The sequence below is a fragment of the Falco punctatus genome, assembly GCF_963210335.1.
Source record: "Falco punctatus genome assembly, chromosome: 9".
NCBI lineage: Eukaryota > Metazoa > Chordata > Aves > Falconiformes > Falconidae > Falco > Falco punctatus.
This window is the reverse complement of record NC_137589.1, coordinates 11,152,682-11,171,678: the sequence shown is the minus strand read 5'-3', so window position 1 is coordinate 11,171,678 and position 18,997 is coordinate 11,152,682. Positions and strand designations below refer to the sequence as shown.

General features: G+C 39.9%; 1 protein-coding gene across 2 annotated transcripts in view; it reads left to right on the top strand.

Annotated features, from left to right (window-relative positions):
- MAT1A (methionine adenosyltransferase 1A) overlaps window positions 1–18,133 on the top strand; it is a 30,903-nt gene extending 12,770 nt beyond the window's left edge. Inside the window, exons 2-10 of one of the 2 annotated variants that reach the window (XM_080400920.1) lie at window positions 2,688–2,776; window positions 7,270–7,347; window positions 8,201–8,323; window positions 10,013–10,125; window positions 11,684–11,827; window positions 12,493–12,711; window positions 15,647–15,829; window positions 16,335–16,468; window positions 17,069–18,133. In XM_080400920.1, the coding sequence (XP_080257046.1) occupies window positions 8,221–8,323; window positions 10,013–10,125; window positions 11,684–11,827; window positions 12,493–12,711; window positions 15,647–15,829; window positions 16,335–16,468; window positions 17,069–17,171 (999 nt within the window). In that variant the 5' untranslated portion in view covers window positions 2,688–2,776; window positions 7,270–7,347; window positions 8,201–8,220 and the 3' untranslated portion in view covers window positions 17,172–18,133. The remainder of the gene's footprint in view (window positions 1–2,687; window positions 2,777–7,269; window positions 7,348–8,200; window positions 8,324–10,012; window positions 10,126–11,683; window positions 11,828–12,492; window positions 12,712–15,646; window positions 15,830–16,334; window positions 16,469–17,068) is intronic. The other variant, XM_080400919.1, reaches the window with a different exon arrangement.
- The last annotated feature ends 864 nt before the right edge of the window (window positions 18,134–18,997 follow it).

The window sequence follows — 18,997 nt, the reverse complement described above, 5'->3', positions numbered from 1 at the left end:
CTGGCAAATGTTTAAAAAGAGTAATATTTTCATTTTAAAAGTTGTAAAAGCCTGAATTCATCTACTATTAATCTTATTATGGAAGTTATTTGTAACAGAGCGCTTTTTACTTTATTTCTATTGGACCTTGTCCATATAGACTATAGAACCGCTATACCTAGGGTGCTTCCAGCGGGAGTTTACGTACTTTTGCTGGGTGTGTATTACACTGAGGAGGGCAGTAGGGTTTATGGTTGCTGCTCCTTTCTTTTCATCTGAATTTCTTTCAGTATTACTGTGGGGACAGTACTATCACTCTGATAGACTCGAGTTTCACATATGGATAAGAACGCATAGCTTGCTTCTCAAGTTCCGTATCTTTAGGAGCCTTGTGAAACTGTCCTGCATATATGCTATGCTCTAAAACTGTCACCCATGACAGGAATATCTCTAAGCAGGCTGTTTTAAAGCCTTTAAAAATCAATGGTCCCAGCAGCTGTACATGGCAAAGTTGCTGATTTCCCACCCCCCCATACCATTATCTGATGCAATATATGGAATTGCTTAAGCAAATAGTGGACAGTTATTTGCTAAACTTTCTGTATGGTCAGCAGAGCTTAGTTTGATTTTATTGAAAACAAATGTTCATCCGCCATAAACATGTACCTTATGTCAACAGCAAGTGTCCCCCCAAATGAGGCCAGGGGACAATAGACTGTTTGATGTCCTGAAAAGTGTATTTATTTTTAAAAGCCAATTTGGCATGCTGCACCTTTTGCTATAATAAAGCTTTTTCAGGTCTGTACTTGTGCTATGTGAATAAATCACAAATGGGTGGAATGGCATAGCAGAGAATCAAAAGGTCACAAATGAGAATTTTGTGTCTATAATTCTGATACTCTTCTATAATATTAACTTATTACTGCACATCAAATCCATGGCTGATGCAATTGAGTCCATCTCTGTCAATGTCAAGGCAGCTACATCAGGTTAAGCCAGTTGGGGTTCTTTCTGATGTAACACAATCAGAAAATGACAACCCCATTCGGTCCCTGGGACATAGGTCCCATCTCAAATTTCTATATAATTACATTCAGCGTCTGTAGCGCAGTGTAGTTTCGTAGGAAAAATGACATTCTACAATATGGTAGTTTTAAGTGGATGATTGTATTTCCAAAGATGACAGGTCAGAATTTATGCTCCTCTAATCATTATTGTTAATCCCATGGGTCAATAATAGATAAGTCTCAGAACAGGGGGAGTTCAGCTGAGTCCCCAGGTTTAGCTTTGTCCCTTGGTTTCCTTCCTTTACTGATTCTCTCTTTGTCTTGTTTCCTGTTTTAGAATTTGGCCTATTTTTTACTTCTTCTTCACATTCCTTTCTTTATCTCCAAAAACTCTATTGGCCCTTAGCAGGCCTTCTTGTAAGCCCCATGAACATTATTTCCATCCTGCGCTGAAGTACTGGGCAGGCCTTTGGGAAAGGATGTTATCACTTGTCAGATTCGTGTGCATCCTCCCGTGGGCAGAGGGTACCAGATCTCTGGGGCGGGGAAATGCAGAGTGGCTGCCTGAGAGGCTTGTTGTAGAGGGAGTGGAAAGCTGGAATTCACTCGGATGTATTCAAGACTGTGATGCTCATACTTTGTTAAGCAGCCTAGGTTTTCACATAGGGTACTGAAAACCCAGATGCTTATGATGAAGGAAAGATGCAGATTTTCCAGGTCAGGGGAGGTCAGATTGACAGTAAGTAACTCTGGGTGCTCCTGCAAATTCTTGTTCCTGAACACAGCCCAGCAATAGGTCTTAATGGTCTCAGCGATAGCTCTGGTTTCTGACAGCAGTGCTCACCCTTACATCCTAGGCAACCCCCCCTTTCCCTGTCTGCGGTTTTACACGAGAGGTGTATATATGCCATTAAGTTTTATCACCTGGGAAAGTCTTGGCTATTTCTTAAAATGGGGCCAAGGCTGTAACTGAGCTTCTGACATTGTCAGTAGCACTGGAATTTTAGGGTGAGATTTGAGTTCCTCTCTTTGCTACCAAGCGGGTAATTTGTGTGTTCTTGATTATTTCTCTTCTGTATGTGATAGTACAGTTTTGCCAGAGGGCATTATGTGAAGTAAAGATCCTGAAGCAGGTCTTTGTCTGGTGGAAATGTGAATTGTTCTGATTACGTTAGCTGGGGATTGAATGCTTTAAGGGAGACCTCCTTCTTAATAAACAAAGCAGGAGCGATTACATACGCATTTATTTGGGTATACAGAGAGCAGCCATATACCTGTGCAATGCCTAAGAGTTGTGTATTGCCAAGAAGCCCAGATTACATAGAAGCAAGTGGTAGCTGGCAATAATTAATGTGCAGGTATTGTAGAAGAGTCTGTTTATCCCATCTTCTCAGTCCAAATTCTCCAAAATCACTTGGGTGTGAAATTTGGGACTTCCTTCCAGGTCTTTAATCGTGGCATTTAGTGAGGTAAATTCCAAATTCTCTGAAGACTTAACACATGATCTCTTTATTTCAATATAATAAAAGCACATAGATAGCAGCATGGGGAGAGAAAGTTTGGTATTTTTTTTTCTTTAGATAGTGTTTTTTTGTCACTGCTCCATTTTGCTTTGTCCAGTAGTGTCTGTCCATGGTGCACAATGGTTTCACTGTGCTTTGAAAGGCATTGTGTGTTTCTCTGACCCACAATGTCTTACAGGTGCCAAACCACTTAGGATTAATTCCTTCTCCTATCTGGTGTGACTTCAGGTGGAATTGCCCGCAAACAGAATGTCATTCAGTTTTCCAGTAAGTATCAAGGAATCTCTTTAAAGGTATAAGAGAAGACATCTGCCAAAACCACCCTCAGATATTTAGATTTTCAACCTTATTAAAAACATATGTTTATCTTCTGGATATTCACGGAAAAAAATCGCAAAAGAAAAAAAACCCAACAGAACAAACAGAAAATGCAGATCTTCCCAGCAAGTTGATGCTTGCATGTCTCATATCTAACATTATATATACTTAACAATATCTAACTTCATATATACTTAACAGTATACACAATACTTCAGCAAACGGTGTATTGAACAAAGAGAACAGATGTACAAGATATTTAAACAGTGTAGTGTTAATATTGAAGTACTACTGCGGTTATCACCTAGCACTCCTCAAGAGTCTTTTAAATAGGAAAAATGTAAACCAGCACAATTCAGCTATTCAGGCTTTCTAGTGAAACATTTTTTGGTGGAAAATTTTTTGATGAAGTACTTATGATAAGTATCTGCATTTCTTCACTGTTTTAATTTTTTACCAGAAAACTCAGAATTGCTCAGTTTATCATATTTAGAAAATATAATTTCATATTCTAGTTTTAAATTATTTTTTCTGTTGATATAATTAATGTATCATTGAAAATACTGATTTTTATTTTGATGATCACATGTTTTTAAGAAAACCAACCTTACCTTTTGAAGTTTTCAGTGGTTATTATATTTACTACCCCATCAAAGCTAGGAGTGTGGTTGTACCTGTTTGTTGTACTTCGAAGGGTGGAGCTTTTTTGAATTAAATTTTCAGTTGTTACTACTGTTCAAAGATTTTTCTGTGTGTGTGTGAGGTGAATCCCTGAAACTGAATTCTTGGGGAGATCCTGAGAACTTGCAGATGTAGTGGCTTGTGTTGGGCTCTTACATAGTCTAGCTTCAACTAACAAACTTACATATAGCTATCTGGAAAACTGTGGAGTTCCTTCGAATTATTGGAGATCACTTTTGTTGTTGAATGCTTCCTTTGCTTCGTAATTTGACAACTGGCCATTTGAGTAGGGTTTCTCATCAGCTCCCCTAGACTCATTCATTCCTTGTATAGTTAGCAAGAGCTGCTTTACAGCTAATTGGCATCTCTGCCATAAGGCTGGGTCTGTGAGATGTTTGGATTTAATGAAAAGAATTTGTGGTTATCTAATACTTTCCTGCTCAGTTAAGAAATCCTCAGCATGGACATCCCTTTTGCAGTATTTGTCCTATTGGATAGTAATTTGCTATATGAAGGTATGCATGAACTGAATTCTTACCTATTACATCTTTTTTTTTTTTTAGACGATAAAGCCTCACTACAAGTTGTCCATTATACTCTCCCCATTTCCAAAAAAGAAGGAATGAAAAAAAGGAAGGAAATAATGGACAAACCTATCTTGTCACATTTAGCAACTAATAAAAGAAATGTGTCGTTTGAGATGAGAAATTCAAAGAACAGAATGAAGGGTGCACAAAGCCTGCTAAGCATTGCTAAAAATAGAATGCCTGGTTTTATTTTACACCAGAGACCTTTACTAATAGGCATGCCTTTAATTTAATGCATTATTCAGCCAATCATTCAGCTAGATTTCTCTTTCCAGGCTGGATAGATATATCTGTGGCTGTATTTGGATCTAGTTGCACTAGAGCTGCTGGGTGTTGCACCAACAACATGAATTGTCAAACTGATTTGTCTCAGCCTATTTTAATCTAAAAGTGTGCTATTGGTATAGCAGATTGAATTATTCTAATTTATTATTTTAATTTATTAAATTCTCACATAGATTTTAAAGACCAGAAGGGACCTTTGATATCTGGTCATACCTTCATACTTGGGTAATAATATTTCATGCAATAATTCTAAACGTGCTTGTAGATGATGGTTGAAATTCATTCATACCTGTTAAAAAATACCCGATTTTCATCTAGAGGTTTGAAGGAACAAGGAATCCTGCACACCTCGAAATGAATGGTTTCAATGGCTTTCACCTTTTTAAGATTTTCATTTTTGAATCTTTAACTGTGTCTCTAATTTTCAGCTATCAACTGTAGTTACCTTATTGTCCATCAGACAAAACCTTTTCTCTCAGCATATTATTTTTGAGTTCTTAGAGACTGTGATTCCAGTGCCTATAGAGATTTCCTCTGGTAGGTCACCTTTCCTTCAGCCTTTCAAAACTAGATTGAGCTTGATTGATTTCATCTTGTAAGATGAATCTCTTCTGATTTGGGGCCATTCTTGTCAGTCTGCCCTAAGCCTTCCCACTGCTTTGTAATGCCACCTTTGGAACACCACCACCAGAATCTAGCATTTCTGTAGCAGTCTCACTAATGCTATTGTATGGAGATAACTTAATTTCTATGGATGACTGTTAATCTGATTCTCTGTCGTGATCTTCTTGGAGTAACAGTTTTGTAAGATGAATTCTCCCCTTCTGTAAATGTGGACTGCGCTTTTTGTTCGTGAGTGTTTGCCGTGTTATTTCTCTGAGAGGGAAGCAAAAGAGCTGCCTTTCCATCTACCAATATCCTTGAAATTCGGTAGGTACTAATGATACAGTTCATGCAAAAAAAAACAAACCCAAAACCATGAAAGCATCCTGTTAAATCTTCACTTATTGATTTCACTACCTAGTAAGGCTAATGCTTCCTTAAGATATTTCATGAAAATTTTAGTTTATAAATTAATTTCAACCACAGCATGCAAAACCAGCATAAGGTTCTTTGTACCAAGTAGGTGCCATGAGGAGAGATGAGGATGAATTAGGCATATGGAATTGCCTGCACTCTTCTTGAATGTTTTGGAAAGAAGGCATATAATACCCTTCTATGTGCCATATAGGGAACTTAGACAAACATGGGACACTGGCATCTAATGCAGGTGGGACATGCTTCATGTGGAGCAAGGACAGGGATAGAGGTTGTTCCTGGCATAGAAACTCCGGACATTGAAATAAAGACTACCAAGCAGTCCCAGTCACTAGGAGTTTACTGCAGGGCATTGAACCTGCACTAAGAAGGTCATCCTATACCAGTTGCTTTGTTGTCCCATGCAAGTAATAAAAAAATTACATATATTCATTAATATGTTTTGGATTTTCTGCTTGAAAATATGGCTATATTTCCTTATAAAAATGGAAACTTTGAAGAGAGCAAGCAGAGATGCATTTTGATAACTTCTGCTACCTTTGTCCCCAGTCTTGCTAAACAAGGTTCATTTGGACTTCTAACTGAATTGCAAGAATGGTGTCTGATTCCTGTTTGGTAATAATTGTCCCAATTTAATAATCCATGCACAGCTCTTGCAAGACGGACATTGCCAATGCAGCCTACGTTGGCTAGTTGTCTTTTGTGTTGAAGGGGTTAATATGGGAGGTAAGAGCGTCAGGATCACATTAGTTCTCTAGTCTGATTTGTCTCTCTTAGCTAAAGGTACACCATCCTCATGAAAATAAATGAGAAACTAGTTTGACTTGAGGTTTTAAATGTATTAAGTCTCTAATGACATACTGTTACAAAACATTGCTTTCCAACACATGGTGCTGCAAATGGCAAGGCAGGAGATTATTTTGCCACACAGCATGTTGTGGCAACATCTAAACATAGTATGCAATACTACACTTTTTTGAACAAGAATACAATCAAAATATGAGAAAAAAATACCATTTTCATGTGGAAGGCATTGTTATGCGTGCTGCCTTTTAGATTAGCTACATTATTTGATAAAGATTCATTATTTATTAGAATGGTAGGAAAAGAAAGAAAGAAAAAGAGAAAAGATTATGATGGTAAACCTCAGCTGAAACCTTTGTATATGGGATGTAACTGAAGATAAACTCAAGATTTACCTCAGGCAAACTGCTTGGTGACCCCTTCTTGCTTTCTGCATGTGCTGCTCGCCCCCCTGCCTTAGGCGGGTTGCAGTGAGTATTGAGAGGTTTGCATTGCAGGGTAGTAGGAAGCAGTGAAAAGCAGCAAAGGTGAAACAGGCACTTGACTCTGAGCTGCGCATTATCTGTACTAGTTTAAACACTTTCTCAGGTTTTACCAGCAGTGCTGGTCCGGTGCATTCTAACTTTCTGCTGGGGAGATGGAAGCTGGTGGTGGAATATGACCTTGTTAGAATGCTGCTGATGTGGAGTGTGTGCTGTATTGGCTCGTGGTGTTAGCGAAGGAGAAGGCTGGGAATAAAGCCTCTTAGCCTCTCGGGCCTCTCAGGTAAATCTATGCATAACATACTTGTTTCACACTTAGGTGCAGAAAACTACAGATAAAGTTATAGTCAGTATTAGTTTACACCAGTAAATTAATTCCCCGTTGCATCTACTGACTTTGATTGCAGGATGTTTCATGTTTTTCTACTTAGTTAACTTTAAATACTCCAGTACTAAGCAATAAAAGAATTCCTTGCTGAAATGCCTACCCATTCAAAGAAACACAAACAGTCCATGTTTTTATTTGAGTGCTATGGTTTTGAATCACAACTTTGATGTCTTTCAGATAAAATCTGTGATCAAATCAGCGATGCTGTACTAGACGCCCATCTCAAGCAGGACCCAAATGCCAAGGTTGCTTGTGGTAAGTTCTTTGCTGCTTTGCTTTAAGTCAGCACCCAGTCACCGTTCTTTTTTAATGATGTTTGCAGAGAACATGCTGCTAGCATTTGCTAACTCATTTTGCTCTCAAAAAATTAAGTAAGAATTACAGTCTTCAAGTAAAGGAGAGATGAGAAGAAACGAAGTTTCGATAAAGCCTAAGCAGGCTGTAGAAGGGTAGGATAGTTTATTTTGTGTGTGGACTGAATTTTCCTGGGAGAAACAGATTTGGCTTCATTACAGTGGGTTTTTTAAAGAATATTTGAATGTTTTGTTGAAAAGCTCATTTACTGTATTTAATAAGGTATTAATTTTTCAGTCCAAGTGCCCATAACTACTGGTTTGAAAAAAAATCTCTTCAGAAAGAGTTGTACCATCAGCTCTCAGGTTTTCAGCCCAGTTCATGTATTAGGTAACTAAACCCCATCTTCAGATTCTTCCTCCTGGGACTGGAGGCAAGTTTTCCAAATAGTTGATCCCTTCTGAGTTTTATTTAGCCTCAGTATCTATCTTAGAATGACGAAGTGGATTTAGAAATCACGGCTTAGTGCTGTATTTCCCTAAAATCTGTGCATATCGCTGAATCAGGCTCAGTGTTTTGACTTTCCCATTTGTAAATTGGACATATTGGTCTTTTCCTTATCGTCAGGCAGACAGTGGATATGAAAAGAATTTGTTGTAGAAGGAGCTAATAATACTAAAAATATGGGTAGAAAGGACTTACACTGTATATATCTAGTAGTCTCTCAAAATCACTATCATCACAAACATCGTTATTTGCCTTAGTTGGCTGGGTTATTCTGCTGTTGTAATCCTGTTTTCATCTCTCATTTCAGAGACAGTATGTAAGACAGGAATGGTGTTGCTCTGTGGTGAGATCACATCTCGTGCTATTGTGGATTATCAACGAGTTGTCCGAGATGCAATTAGACATATTGGCTATGATGACTCAGCTAAAGGTTGGTGGAAAAACTCATGAAATCCTTGAAGGGCAAGCGATAGGCAACTGCAGCCCAAGTCTGGCACCACTTCCATACACGGGCTTTAGCAAGCCTGATAAAAACTGAATATCCTCTGTCAAAGCTGCTTACATGACACTACGTGATACACCTTTTGGCTTTATCCCAGTAAGCAGAAAAACTGAAAGGCACTAGGCAGAATATACTTTGAACTGTAGTATTAGGCCAGGATAGTTAATGGCAACTTGAGCCACAGAACCTACCACTCCTTCAAACCTGCGAGAACTTTAATCTTAGTTATCCATTTGGGAAGCCGATCGATGCATCTGGATGTGAAAGTGAGGGAAGAAGAAACCTAGTTAATTTCATTGTACCATTATATATTTGTATTGTGGTAGCACCTAGAATTCCCAGGCGTAAAGCGGGTTCTCACTGTGCAAGGTACTCACTTAGCTCTGAACAACTCCTACGCTGAGGAGTCTGCAGTCCAAATCCAGTTTGTGTAACGTACAAATGATAAAAAAAGACACATTAAACTTTCTGGTTTGCCATGTATCTGTTTATACATTACAAATATTCCACTGTTACAGTGAAGTGTATCTTTCAAGAGCATTTGGTTAAAAAAAGTTTTTTCCTGCAGGCCTTTAATTGCTATTGAATTTGCAGGGAAATTGTGGTGGGAGAATATTATAGGAGCACATCTGCAAGTTACCTCTACTGTCACATAACAGCAGTGCTTTCAGAAAATGCTGGCAAATGTAGTAGGTCATAAATCTCCTTCTTATCCTAACTGCCAAAAATTATAAAGGAAGATGCAGCGACCCATAAAAAACAATTTCTATGCAGAAGTAAAACAAAAAGTTAAAACAAACAATTGCACGCAGAAATAAAATTTTCTCTTCCACATAGCCTACTTGAAAGAGGGTGAAGAGCATTCTCCAAGTGGATCATATGCATATGGATGTGTATGGATGTTGTATTGGCTGAACGTGAGTTTGGTCAGCAGCTGCCAGTAGCTACAGTTCTAGGAAAGGCTGAATTTGGAGAGTAGCAAGTTACTATTAATACACCTAGGAACAGGTGGAAAATTTTGCCACAATCTTCTCTAAGTCTTTCTATTTCTCTTTAAAAGCTTCCTTTTAGTCTTTGAAAGTAATGTAAATACATTCCCACTTCCAAATATGTTGTGAGACTTGAATCTGTTTTTTTTTTCCTCTCTGTAGCTCTCGCATGAACTCTCATAAGAGGTTTAGGTCTAGATGCTGCTTTACAAATAATATATCAGAGTGCAGAGCCTTCAGCTGCTCAAAACATCAGCGCCTAGGAATTTATGTAGAGGTTTTTAATACTATTTATTTGGGAGAGGGTCATTATTTACTTTCTTTTAGAGACTACTTTTCTGCAGTTAACAATTCATAATATGAATTGGCTTGGCACAGGGTACCAGTGCAAGAGAAAACAAGCAGTAACAAGCAATAAAGGCAACCCTGTATACCCCACCTCCTCCCAGAAAAGGTTTCAAGTGTTGTATTGACAAAAAAAACCAACCCAAACCCAACAACCTAAAAATAATTTAAGTTTTGAGTTCTGAATGCAGTACCCTTCAGAATGAAAATTTTGTCATATGGTTCCATGTTACTTAATTGTGACAGAAAAAGCTAATTTACCGCTATTCTTTTCTCCAAATAGGCTTTGACTACAAGACTTGTAATGTTTTAGTGGCACTCGAACAGCAGTCACCTGATATTGCCCAGGGTGTTCATCTACACAGGAATGAAGAGGATGTTGGTGCCGGAGATCAGGTAGACCTAACCACATCAAAAACATCAAAGCTGTCTGAATGGAAAAAGTTTATCCCATTTTATTGCCCTATTTTCTAAATCCAAACCCATGTGAAGAGTTCCATGTTTCCATCTTGGCTACCCCAGAATAGCGAACATATTTTTTATTAAAACAGTTAGAAATCCATAGAGGACAGACTTTTGCCCGGTGTTTGTCATAGCACTCCATGCAAGTCAGGAATGCTCTGTCAGTTTGTAGTAGCCAAGGATGTGTCCTTTAGAACTTAGCAAGTCTTTTGCATATGTATTTCATGTTTCTGTTGAGTAGCTTTAGATTCATTAGAGCATTCATCTTGCAGCCAGGCTTGTCCTGTAAGATGGAATAAACAAAGGATTTTTTCACTTTCACTGAGCACTTGAGATTTTACACAGCAAAAAATTAGGCGCTGTTTCAACTGTCTTCAGCATTAGTACAATGAAGGCAAATACACCAGAGTACTTTTCATTCTCATTTATTTCCCAGAGGCAGCTATTGTAATAGGTGTTCCACATAATTAAGACTGTCCAAGCTGCATTTCTATGAGCTAAATAACACATGTAGATAATTATGGTATGTTCCCAAGAGAAAGATGCTACCATAAAAACTCCATAATCTGACTGATGCCAATATGAGTGAGTTTAACATTTACTACTGTTGTCATTAGTAGTAATATCTAGTTTATAACAATACTGTCGAGAATCATAAGTGGAGATATCAGAGTCTAGGAGCCAAGCTAATATTGTTCAAAAAGCCCTTGAGGACTAAATTAAAATGCTTTTATGCTGTCATGGGGACATAATACTACGTAAGATGAAAAGATATCTGACTTTATTTGGCATTTTGATGGCCTCAAAAGTATCAAATGGTATCAAAGTACCTTCCTGTCTTTTTTTTTTTTTTTTTTTTTTTTTATCACAACATACAATGGATGAGGAGAAAGAAAATGCTGCTAACGCTATTTAACAAATGATAATCTGGTGCAGGGAACATGGCTGAAAAGCAGTAGAAGCTGTGACTAGAAGCATGTGGCATTGAAAATCTGAGGCAGGTGCCTTAAACTGTTGAATGGTATGTCCTTCATGGAGCATTCACATCCCATTCCCCTGAAATTTCAGATGCCAGTTGCAGTATAAGTGTGTCTGTACTTGCACATAAAAGCCTCTACAGCGTTTCCAGGCTAATTATAACACCTTTCCCATGACAGAATAGTCCTGAAATTATTTTGTTCCAACAGGTTGAGAGGTTTTTTTTTATGAAAGAACCAGATTTTTTCACAGAAACTTCTCCATTTTTGTCCAGGTTTCCAGCTCAACATGTAAACCTTCAGGCTTTCAGTGAAAAATTCTAGGAATGTGGTTTGTTTCTCATTACACCATAACATGTTGGAGCCTGATCTGAGTTTAGGCTTCTTGCACTGCAATGTAAGACAGTAAAAAATAAACCTGAGGGTACTGTTTACTCTTTGCTTCAGATGAAATCTCGCCGCCTTTGGTTGTAGTGCTTTCAACAGTGATTGAAGTATGTCTTCTCCTCCTGTAGGGTTTGATGTTTGGTTATGCAACAGATGAGACAGAAGAATGTATGCCTCTAACAATTATTCTTGCTCATAAACTGAATGCCAGGTTAGCAGAGCTGAGGCGTAATGGAGAACTTCCTTGGCTGAGGCCTGACTCTAAGACACAGGTAAATACTGCTATGGATAGTCCAAATAGTTGAAAGCTAACACTGTTCCTTTCCATAAATCTTAAGTATATTTAAAGACAGCAATTGATGTTGTTCAGAGTATCAGAATAACGTACAAGTAGCAGATAACACATTTCCACTGCTTGTGATACTGTCTCCTTGAGTGTTGGTAGGTGGTTAACCTGTATCAGAGTGCTAGGAGCACTGAACCACCTACTGGTGAAGAAACATTTAACCCTTCAGACCTAAATGGTCGGTTTTCATTGAAAAAGTGACAGGAGATCCAAAGGATTTTTTTTATACGTAGGGATTTGGGTTGGCCTTTTTGAAGATATGCTGAGAACATAAATTTCTGAGGCTTGGGAGTTTCACTGGAAATCCCAACCAAAAGACAACATTTTGGACAATTACATAGAAAATCAGATTGTCCATATTGAGTCTTTTTATTTTTTTTTTCTCAGCACAGCAAAAATGAAGAATGAGAAAACAGGCTTCATTTCTCATACCTTGGCAACAATGCGCGCAGTAATTGTTGTAATGTCAGCATTGACATTTTGCTATAAATTTCCTCTTAGAATAGCACAGCACGACATTTGATGTAGACCAGTAATAAGTTTTATAGCAACTTTGTTCTTTTTCTTCCTCCTTCTCCTGGTTCTATCCAGGTCACAGTTCAGTACATCCAGGAGAATGGAGCAGTCATCCCAGTGCGTGTTCACACCATTGTGATATCTGTGCAGCATGATGAAACCATTTCGCTGGAGAATATGCGCAGGACCCTGAAGGATCGCGTGATCCAAGCTGTTGTCCCTGCAAAATACTTGGATGAGAAAACTATTTATCACCTTCAGCCTAGTGGACGTTTTGTTATTGGAGGGCCTCAGGTTTGTGTTGTATTATTTTGGGGCTTTTATCAGCTTGCCTTTGTCATTGGGTGTTTGTCTTTAAAGAAATGTTCAGCTCTTTGGCATGTCTGTCCTAGGGTGTAAGAAGCAAGCTGCCTAGTGCAGTTATGTATAGATATAGATATAAAACTGCAGTTATGTATGGGAGAAGCACCCAGGTTTTCATGTGCTGTATGCCAAAGTAACCTTTGAGGCATGGTTATGTCATGCATCCTGTCACTAGGCAGGCAAGTTGAGCTGAAGCTTCCATTGCATGTGGAATGTACAGCCCAGCTCTGGCTTTCCTCACACCCTCAAGCCCAGCACCAAGTGAGACACGCAGACCTTTCTCATGGAGAGCGGTCCTTACAGAGATACGGCCAAGAGACACATCTCTTACAGTGAACCTGGTTTTCAGATCTGTAGTCTCACGTTCCACCTGGCGCCAGTGAGAGCTGAAGATGCTGGTCTGCTCTGATAGGCTTCTCCTGGTGGGAAAATAAATGTTGCTTTTGCTTTATCTAGGCAATGCAGAAGCTGGGATATATAATTTGATCCTGCACTCAACAGAAGTCAGGCAGAACTTCCACGCTCTGCAGGAGCAGGACTTTTGAGATTTAGTTTTCAAAAACAAAATTATCTTTCCCAATGTTTTAGTCTTCAGAACTATCACAGCAAAGTTTCAAAGCTCCTTCCTGAAATTAGGTCCAGTTCATTTACTGGAATTTGCCAGAATTATTTCGAAGGTGCTGTGACTTTTTTACATTAGTGCAGTGGAACAAGTTGGAAGGTGTTGAGATCAATCGTTATAATAATGATTACACAAAAAAATGTGGTTTTGTGTAGTTGGTAGTTGAATTGGTTGCATTGCTGTAATTTTGTGTATTATTGACGTCCTAGACTATGGACAATGGAGAGGCAAACTTGAACTGTAACTTTGGAGCAAGTGAACCAATGCAGCCATCATAGCTACTTACAAAAAGGCTACACATATGAAAACTTTCAGGTGTGCACCGATTTGCACCCATTTAAAAATGTAATGTAATTATGTTTGGTAAGCCAGCCGGGAATACCTTTTCTACACTTGTGGTGGAACTGTATTGCTTGTGTTTGCACATGCAAACACAGGCACATTGCAGTGTCTGCTTGCAGCTTTTTAAACCTGGGATAAGTTTACTTAGTATGGGTCAATCTCCCTGTGTGTCCATGGCCTTACAACTGCTATCATCACTTACGCAATTTACAATAGCATTGCAGCAACCAGAAAATAACTGTTTCTTTCCTTGTCTTTTACATCTTGAACTTTCTGATTTCTTTTCATGAAAGTATTACTCATTTTTAACAATTCTAGCTATAGAAGGCTGTCTTAATCACCAGTGCAGTTCACCTAAGGGAGACATGTGTATTTAGCTTGGGATTTTCACCTTACATTTTTGATCTTGGTGGTACCTTGAATTCTGGCTGTGGCAAAATTAGTCATTTTGCTGCTGTCGCCATTTTCCCAACAGCAACACCCGCTGGTATTGTGAGAACATTACAGTCATTGCAAAACTGACTTCCACACACTTTACAAATGCATTTGTGCTCTTTCAGCACCTTTAAAGTGGGATGGGGGTGGGGTTGGGGGGTTGGGTTTTTTTTCCTTTCACCTGTACATTTCTCTTCCTCCCACTCAGTTCTGCAGTTCTGTTAGCACACCAGGTGTCCTTAGTGCAACTGTCTGTGCTATCACAAGTTAAGGTTTGCGAGAATCCCAGGAGGACAGGATCCTTTAGGCAAGGTCAGCTATCTGCCATTCAGGCTTACACCTCACTGCTTTCTTAGCAGATTGGAACAAACAGTGCCAAAGGTTTTCTTCTGTGTATGTGCACAGTCTTTCTAAGAAAAACTTTGACTCCTCACTTGTGTTTGCCATGCAAACATTCCAGCAGTTGAATTTTACTGACATGATATTCTGTAGACAAAGAATTCCAAACTTGCCTGCACAGGTGGAGACTGAATTTCAAATTTGACTTGTTTCCATTTACATCAGAAAGCTTAAGCATTTAGTAAATTGAGGGGTCAGACAGTTAACCAGGTAGTGATCATCTAACCAAGATAAAATGAAAATATCAAGTACTTGTGAGAAGCAATCAGGATAGCTGTGTGGCAGTTAGAAGGTTATCTGCATCCTTTATTTAATATTTTAGAATATTCACCTCTAAGTATCTGTTCTTAGAAAGAAATAATCCTTCTTTCCCAATTACGTATAATTGCCTACTACTCCATACCTGTTGGGTATAGTTTAAATTAGACTATAAATATTTTGGAGTTGAAAATGTGTTTTTTAGGACATATTTGCATGACGGTCTCTGTAATGGTATTGTACGGGAAGTGTTGGGTGCCAGCCTTCGTCTAATGGTGTACATAAGGTAGCACTGACATACCTTTCAATAATAAATACAAAAAGACATCTGCTGTTTAATAGTCACACAACTTCTGATTTTGGCCAAAAGATGTCAAAGCCTGATTTTATTTATTTCTTCTTCTAACAGTGTAAAATCTCTCAGTGGTCCCTCTATAGCACATAGCTTGTTGGCAATATTCTGTATTCAGTTTGGATGTGGTAGATAGGTCACTTCAAAGCCAAAGTTGCCATATTGCCTGGAACATTGACTTTTGAAACAGACAGCATGCTCTGGCTATCTGAGTGTAAGCCTGTTTGCTTGATTACCAAACACAGTTTATGAATGGCTTGTTTTACAAATCTGGCTTTAAAGAACATTTATAGCCACTGTTGTAGCTCGGTGAGACAAGTTCATTCCTTCCACTACCTCACATTAATCCTATGTGGTGAACTTACATGTTGTTGTAGTCTTCAGGAGGAGGCATAGCCTTGCACGAGACTTGTAATAAGATGGATTGCAAAACCAGACAAATTCTTTTACTGATTCAGGGTGATGCAGGTGTTACTGGTCGAAAGATCATTGTGGATACCTACGGTGGCTGGGGAGCCCACGGAGGAGGTGCCTTTTCTGGCAAAGACTATACGAAGGTCGACCGATCAGCTGCGTACGCGGCCCGTTGGGTGGCCAAGTCTCTTGTGAAAGCTGGGCTCTGTCGCCGCGTTCTGGTGCAGGTATGGTTTGCTATGAATGTGGCTTGTCTCAGAAAGGTTTTTCCTTTTCAGCTTTGAATACACATCATACAAGACATTGTAGTAGAAGCAGTCTTGGTGATGGCTTGGGGTTGAAGGAAGGAAGGAAGACCTTGATGTGCTTGGTTCAAGGCCACTGCAATATCACTAATAGCCTATCAGCTTCTTGAAGGTGGAAATTTTCATTTAGCTTTCATTTTATGGTCTGTTTTTCTGGACTTTTAGTGAGCCCTCAACCCTGTGATGCGTACTGTCACGGAAATGATCATGGGATGATTGGTTGACAGGGAAGAAAGTTATCCTGAGACCTCAGCATTTTCCAAGTTTTCTCTTTTTTCTAGAAATACAGATTGAGCAAGTATGGAAGTGGAGGAGAGGCCTTAGTTTTCCTGAAACGATTCATGAATGAATGCTTTCTTCTTTGGTGTACTGTAGCCCTTTGAGGTGTGGTGTTTATTTGCTAACGATGGTGTCTTTTTTGCCATAGGTTTCTTATGCCATTGGGGTTGCTCATCCACTGTCCATTTCACTGTTCACTTACGGAACTTCCCAAAAAACAGAGAAAGAGCTGCTGGACATTGTGCACAAAAACTTTGATCTTCGGCCTGGAGTCATTGTCAGGTACAGAAACACATAAAAAGGAAAACATCTTGATGATGACATCCTAGAAACGGTTTCTTACAAAGCCATTAGATGTTACAATGTAAGAGTCAGCCTCTTGAACTGACATGAGATTGTTCCATGCAGTACAAGAGACTTTCCCTCATTCTGTCATTCTGCCAGACTTCACTGTTGATACTTTTTACAGATCTACCAGTGTGCCATATCTTTTAGTATAACAAATGTACTTTTCAAGTTTCATATGAAGCATATACTTTCAACATTTGGCCTTATATAGTATGTGGAATTCAAATAAAATAAAACAACTTTTATATTCCAAGAATTTTAAGTTATTTTGCTGTGAAAAAAAGATATGTTTTGTTTTACAAAAGGAATTGAAGGTTATTTCATCTTCTCCTGTAGCCCTAAAGTACTTCACATTTAAGTTTTGTTGTCATTTTTATGGTTCTCCATTGGAGATGTTCGCTGGTATGCTTATATATCCAGAATATGCTTGCTTAACTAAGGATGTGAAATAGGTATCGGTGTCAGGATTTTAATGTAATTATCATGAAATATCTCAATGTGAATAATTTTCTCTTCTTTTTATTACACACACAGGGATTTGGACCTAAAAAAGCCCATTTACCAGAAGACTGCATGTTATGGTCACTTTGGAAGAAATGAATTCTCATGGGAGGTGCCTAAAAAACTTGTGTTTTGACACTAGCAGTCACCCTTTAAAAACAAAAAGGAAGAGAAGTCCATTAATGATGAGGATGCTTCCAAAAATAAAATTTGACAGCTTTGTATTCAAGGAAAGGAATTTTAGATTTTAAATGGAAGGAAAGAAAAGGATATTTTCTTGGAAATTGATTTTTTTTTTTAACCCTCAGTGTCTTTCGTCATCTACGATATAAAGGACAGAGTCTGTTTTTTTAATCAGCGTAAGAAAACAAAATACAGTTTACTTTTTATTGCTGCTCTGTTGGTTCTTTTTATAAAGGTGAAGTATGACTCAGGTACGCAAACCAGTGGCTGAACCTCAAACCTTTCACGGGCAAAAGCAAAGACAACTTTCCCAACTCTGACTAAAGATCAGCAGATCTCTTGCTTCTAATCAGACAACAGGAAATTCTGGGGTCCAATTTCCTTACTGGAGTTAGCATTGCATACAGCTGGGGGTTGCGTTGAGGGGAGAAGGCTGAACACCACATAACTGTATCTCAGCCTCTTTTATAGAAGATGTTAACATATATGTAATATTTAAATCACCTTCACTGCGTATGTGCTGTTACTGTTGTGTTTCAATTACCTGTGGTTTTGAAACATAAGTGTTCCCCCATAAAACAACAATCATAGAATAAAAAGCTTTTTCCTACCATGTATGTAAAGGTGCCTCTTTTTCTAGTTGGTTTTTGATGTTGTAGGAAAACGGTCCATCTGAACTCAGCCTTTTATACTCTTGTAGGATTTTAGTTTACCAACATAACTGAATTTTATTAGATTTTGGAATTGTGATCTGAATTTATCTTTCACTACATGTGATTGCTATTTAGACCTTGTGTGTAATAGAAACTTGGTGAAAAGCATTCTCTCAAAATTTTTGCTGCCAAGTGTTAGGTTTATTGCATGGCTTTCTAGGTTTGGTGTAGTTTTGGAATAAAATAAAGAGCATAGAAGTAACTACCATGTCTACCTTGGCCTCAGCAAGGCTTGTGACGCGGTCTGCCATACCACGGCTGCGGGTGAGCTCAGGGAGCGCGGGTCAGATGAGCGGGCGGTGAGGTGGGCCGAGGACTGGCCGGAGGGCAGAGCTCAGGGGCTGTGGTCAGCGGCGCAGGGCCCAGCTGGAGGCCTGTAGCTCCGGTGCTGCCAGGGTCAGCGCTGGGCCCAGCCCTGTTCCACTTCTCCACCGGCGCCCTGGGCGAGGGGCAGAGGGTGCCTCAGCAAGGCTGAGGGGCCGGGCTGGGGGAGCGGCGGGTGCACCCGAAGGCTGCGCGGCCGTTCAGCGAGACTGGGCCGGCTGGAGAGCTGGGTGTGGAGGGACCCGATGGAGTTCCACCAAGGCAAGTGTAGGGTCCTGCACCTGGGGGGAACAGCCCCACCACCAGTACGGGCTGGGGCTGAGCTGCTGGGGGGCAGCTCTGCGGAGAGGGACCTGGCAGTGCTGCTGGGCAGCCAGTTGCCCCCGAGCCAGCAGTGTGCCCTGGTGGCCGAGGAGGCCAGTGGTGCCCTGGGGGCATTAGGGGCAGCGGGGCCAGCAGGCCCAGGGAGGTGATCCTCACCCTCTGCTCTGCCCCGGTGAGGCCACAGCTGGAGCGCTGGCTCCGGTGCTGGGCTCCCCAGTTCAGGAGAGACTGGGAACTGCTGGGGAGGGTCCAGCGGAGGCTGCGAAGATGCTGAGGGGGCTGGAGCATCTCCCTGGGGAGGAAAGGCTGAGGGAGCTGGGCCTGTTTAGCCTGGAGAGGAGAAGGCTGAGGGGGGATCTTCTCGATGTCGACAAATACCTGAAGGGCCAGTGTCAGGAGGACGGGCCGGGCTCTTTTC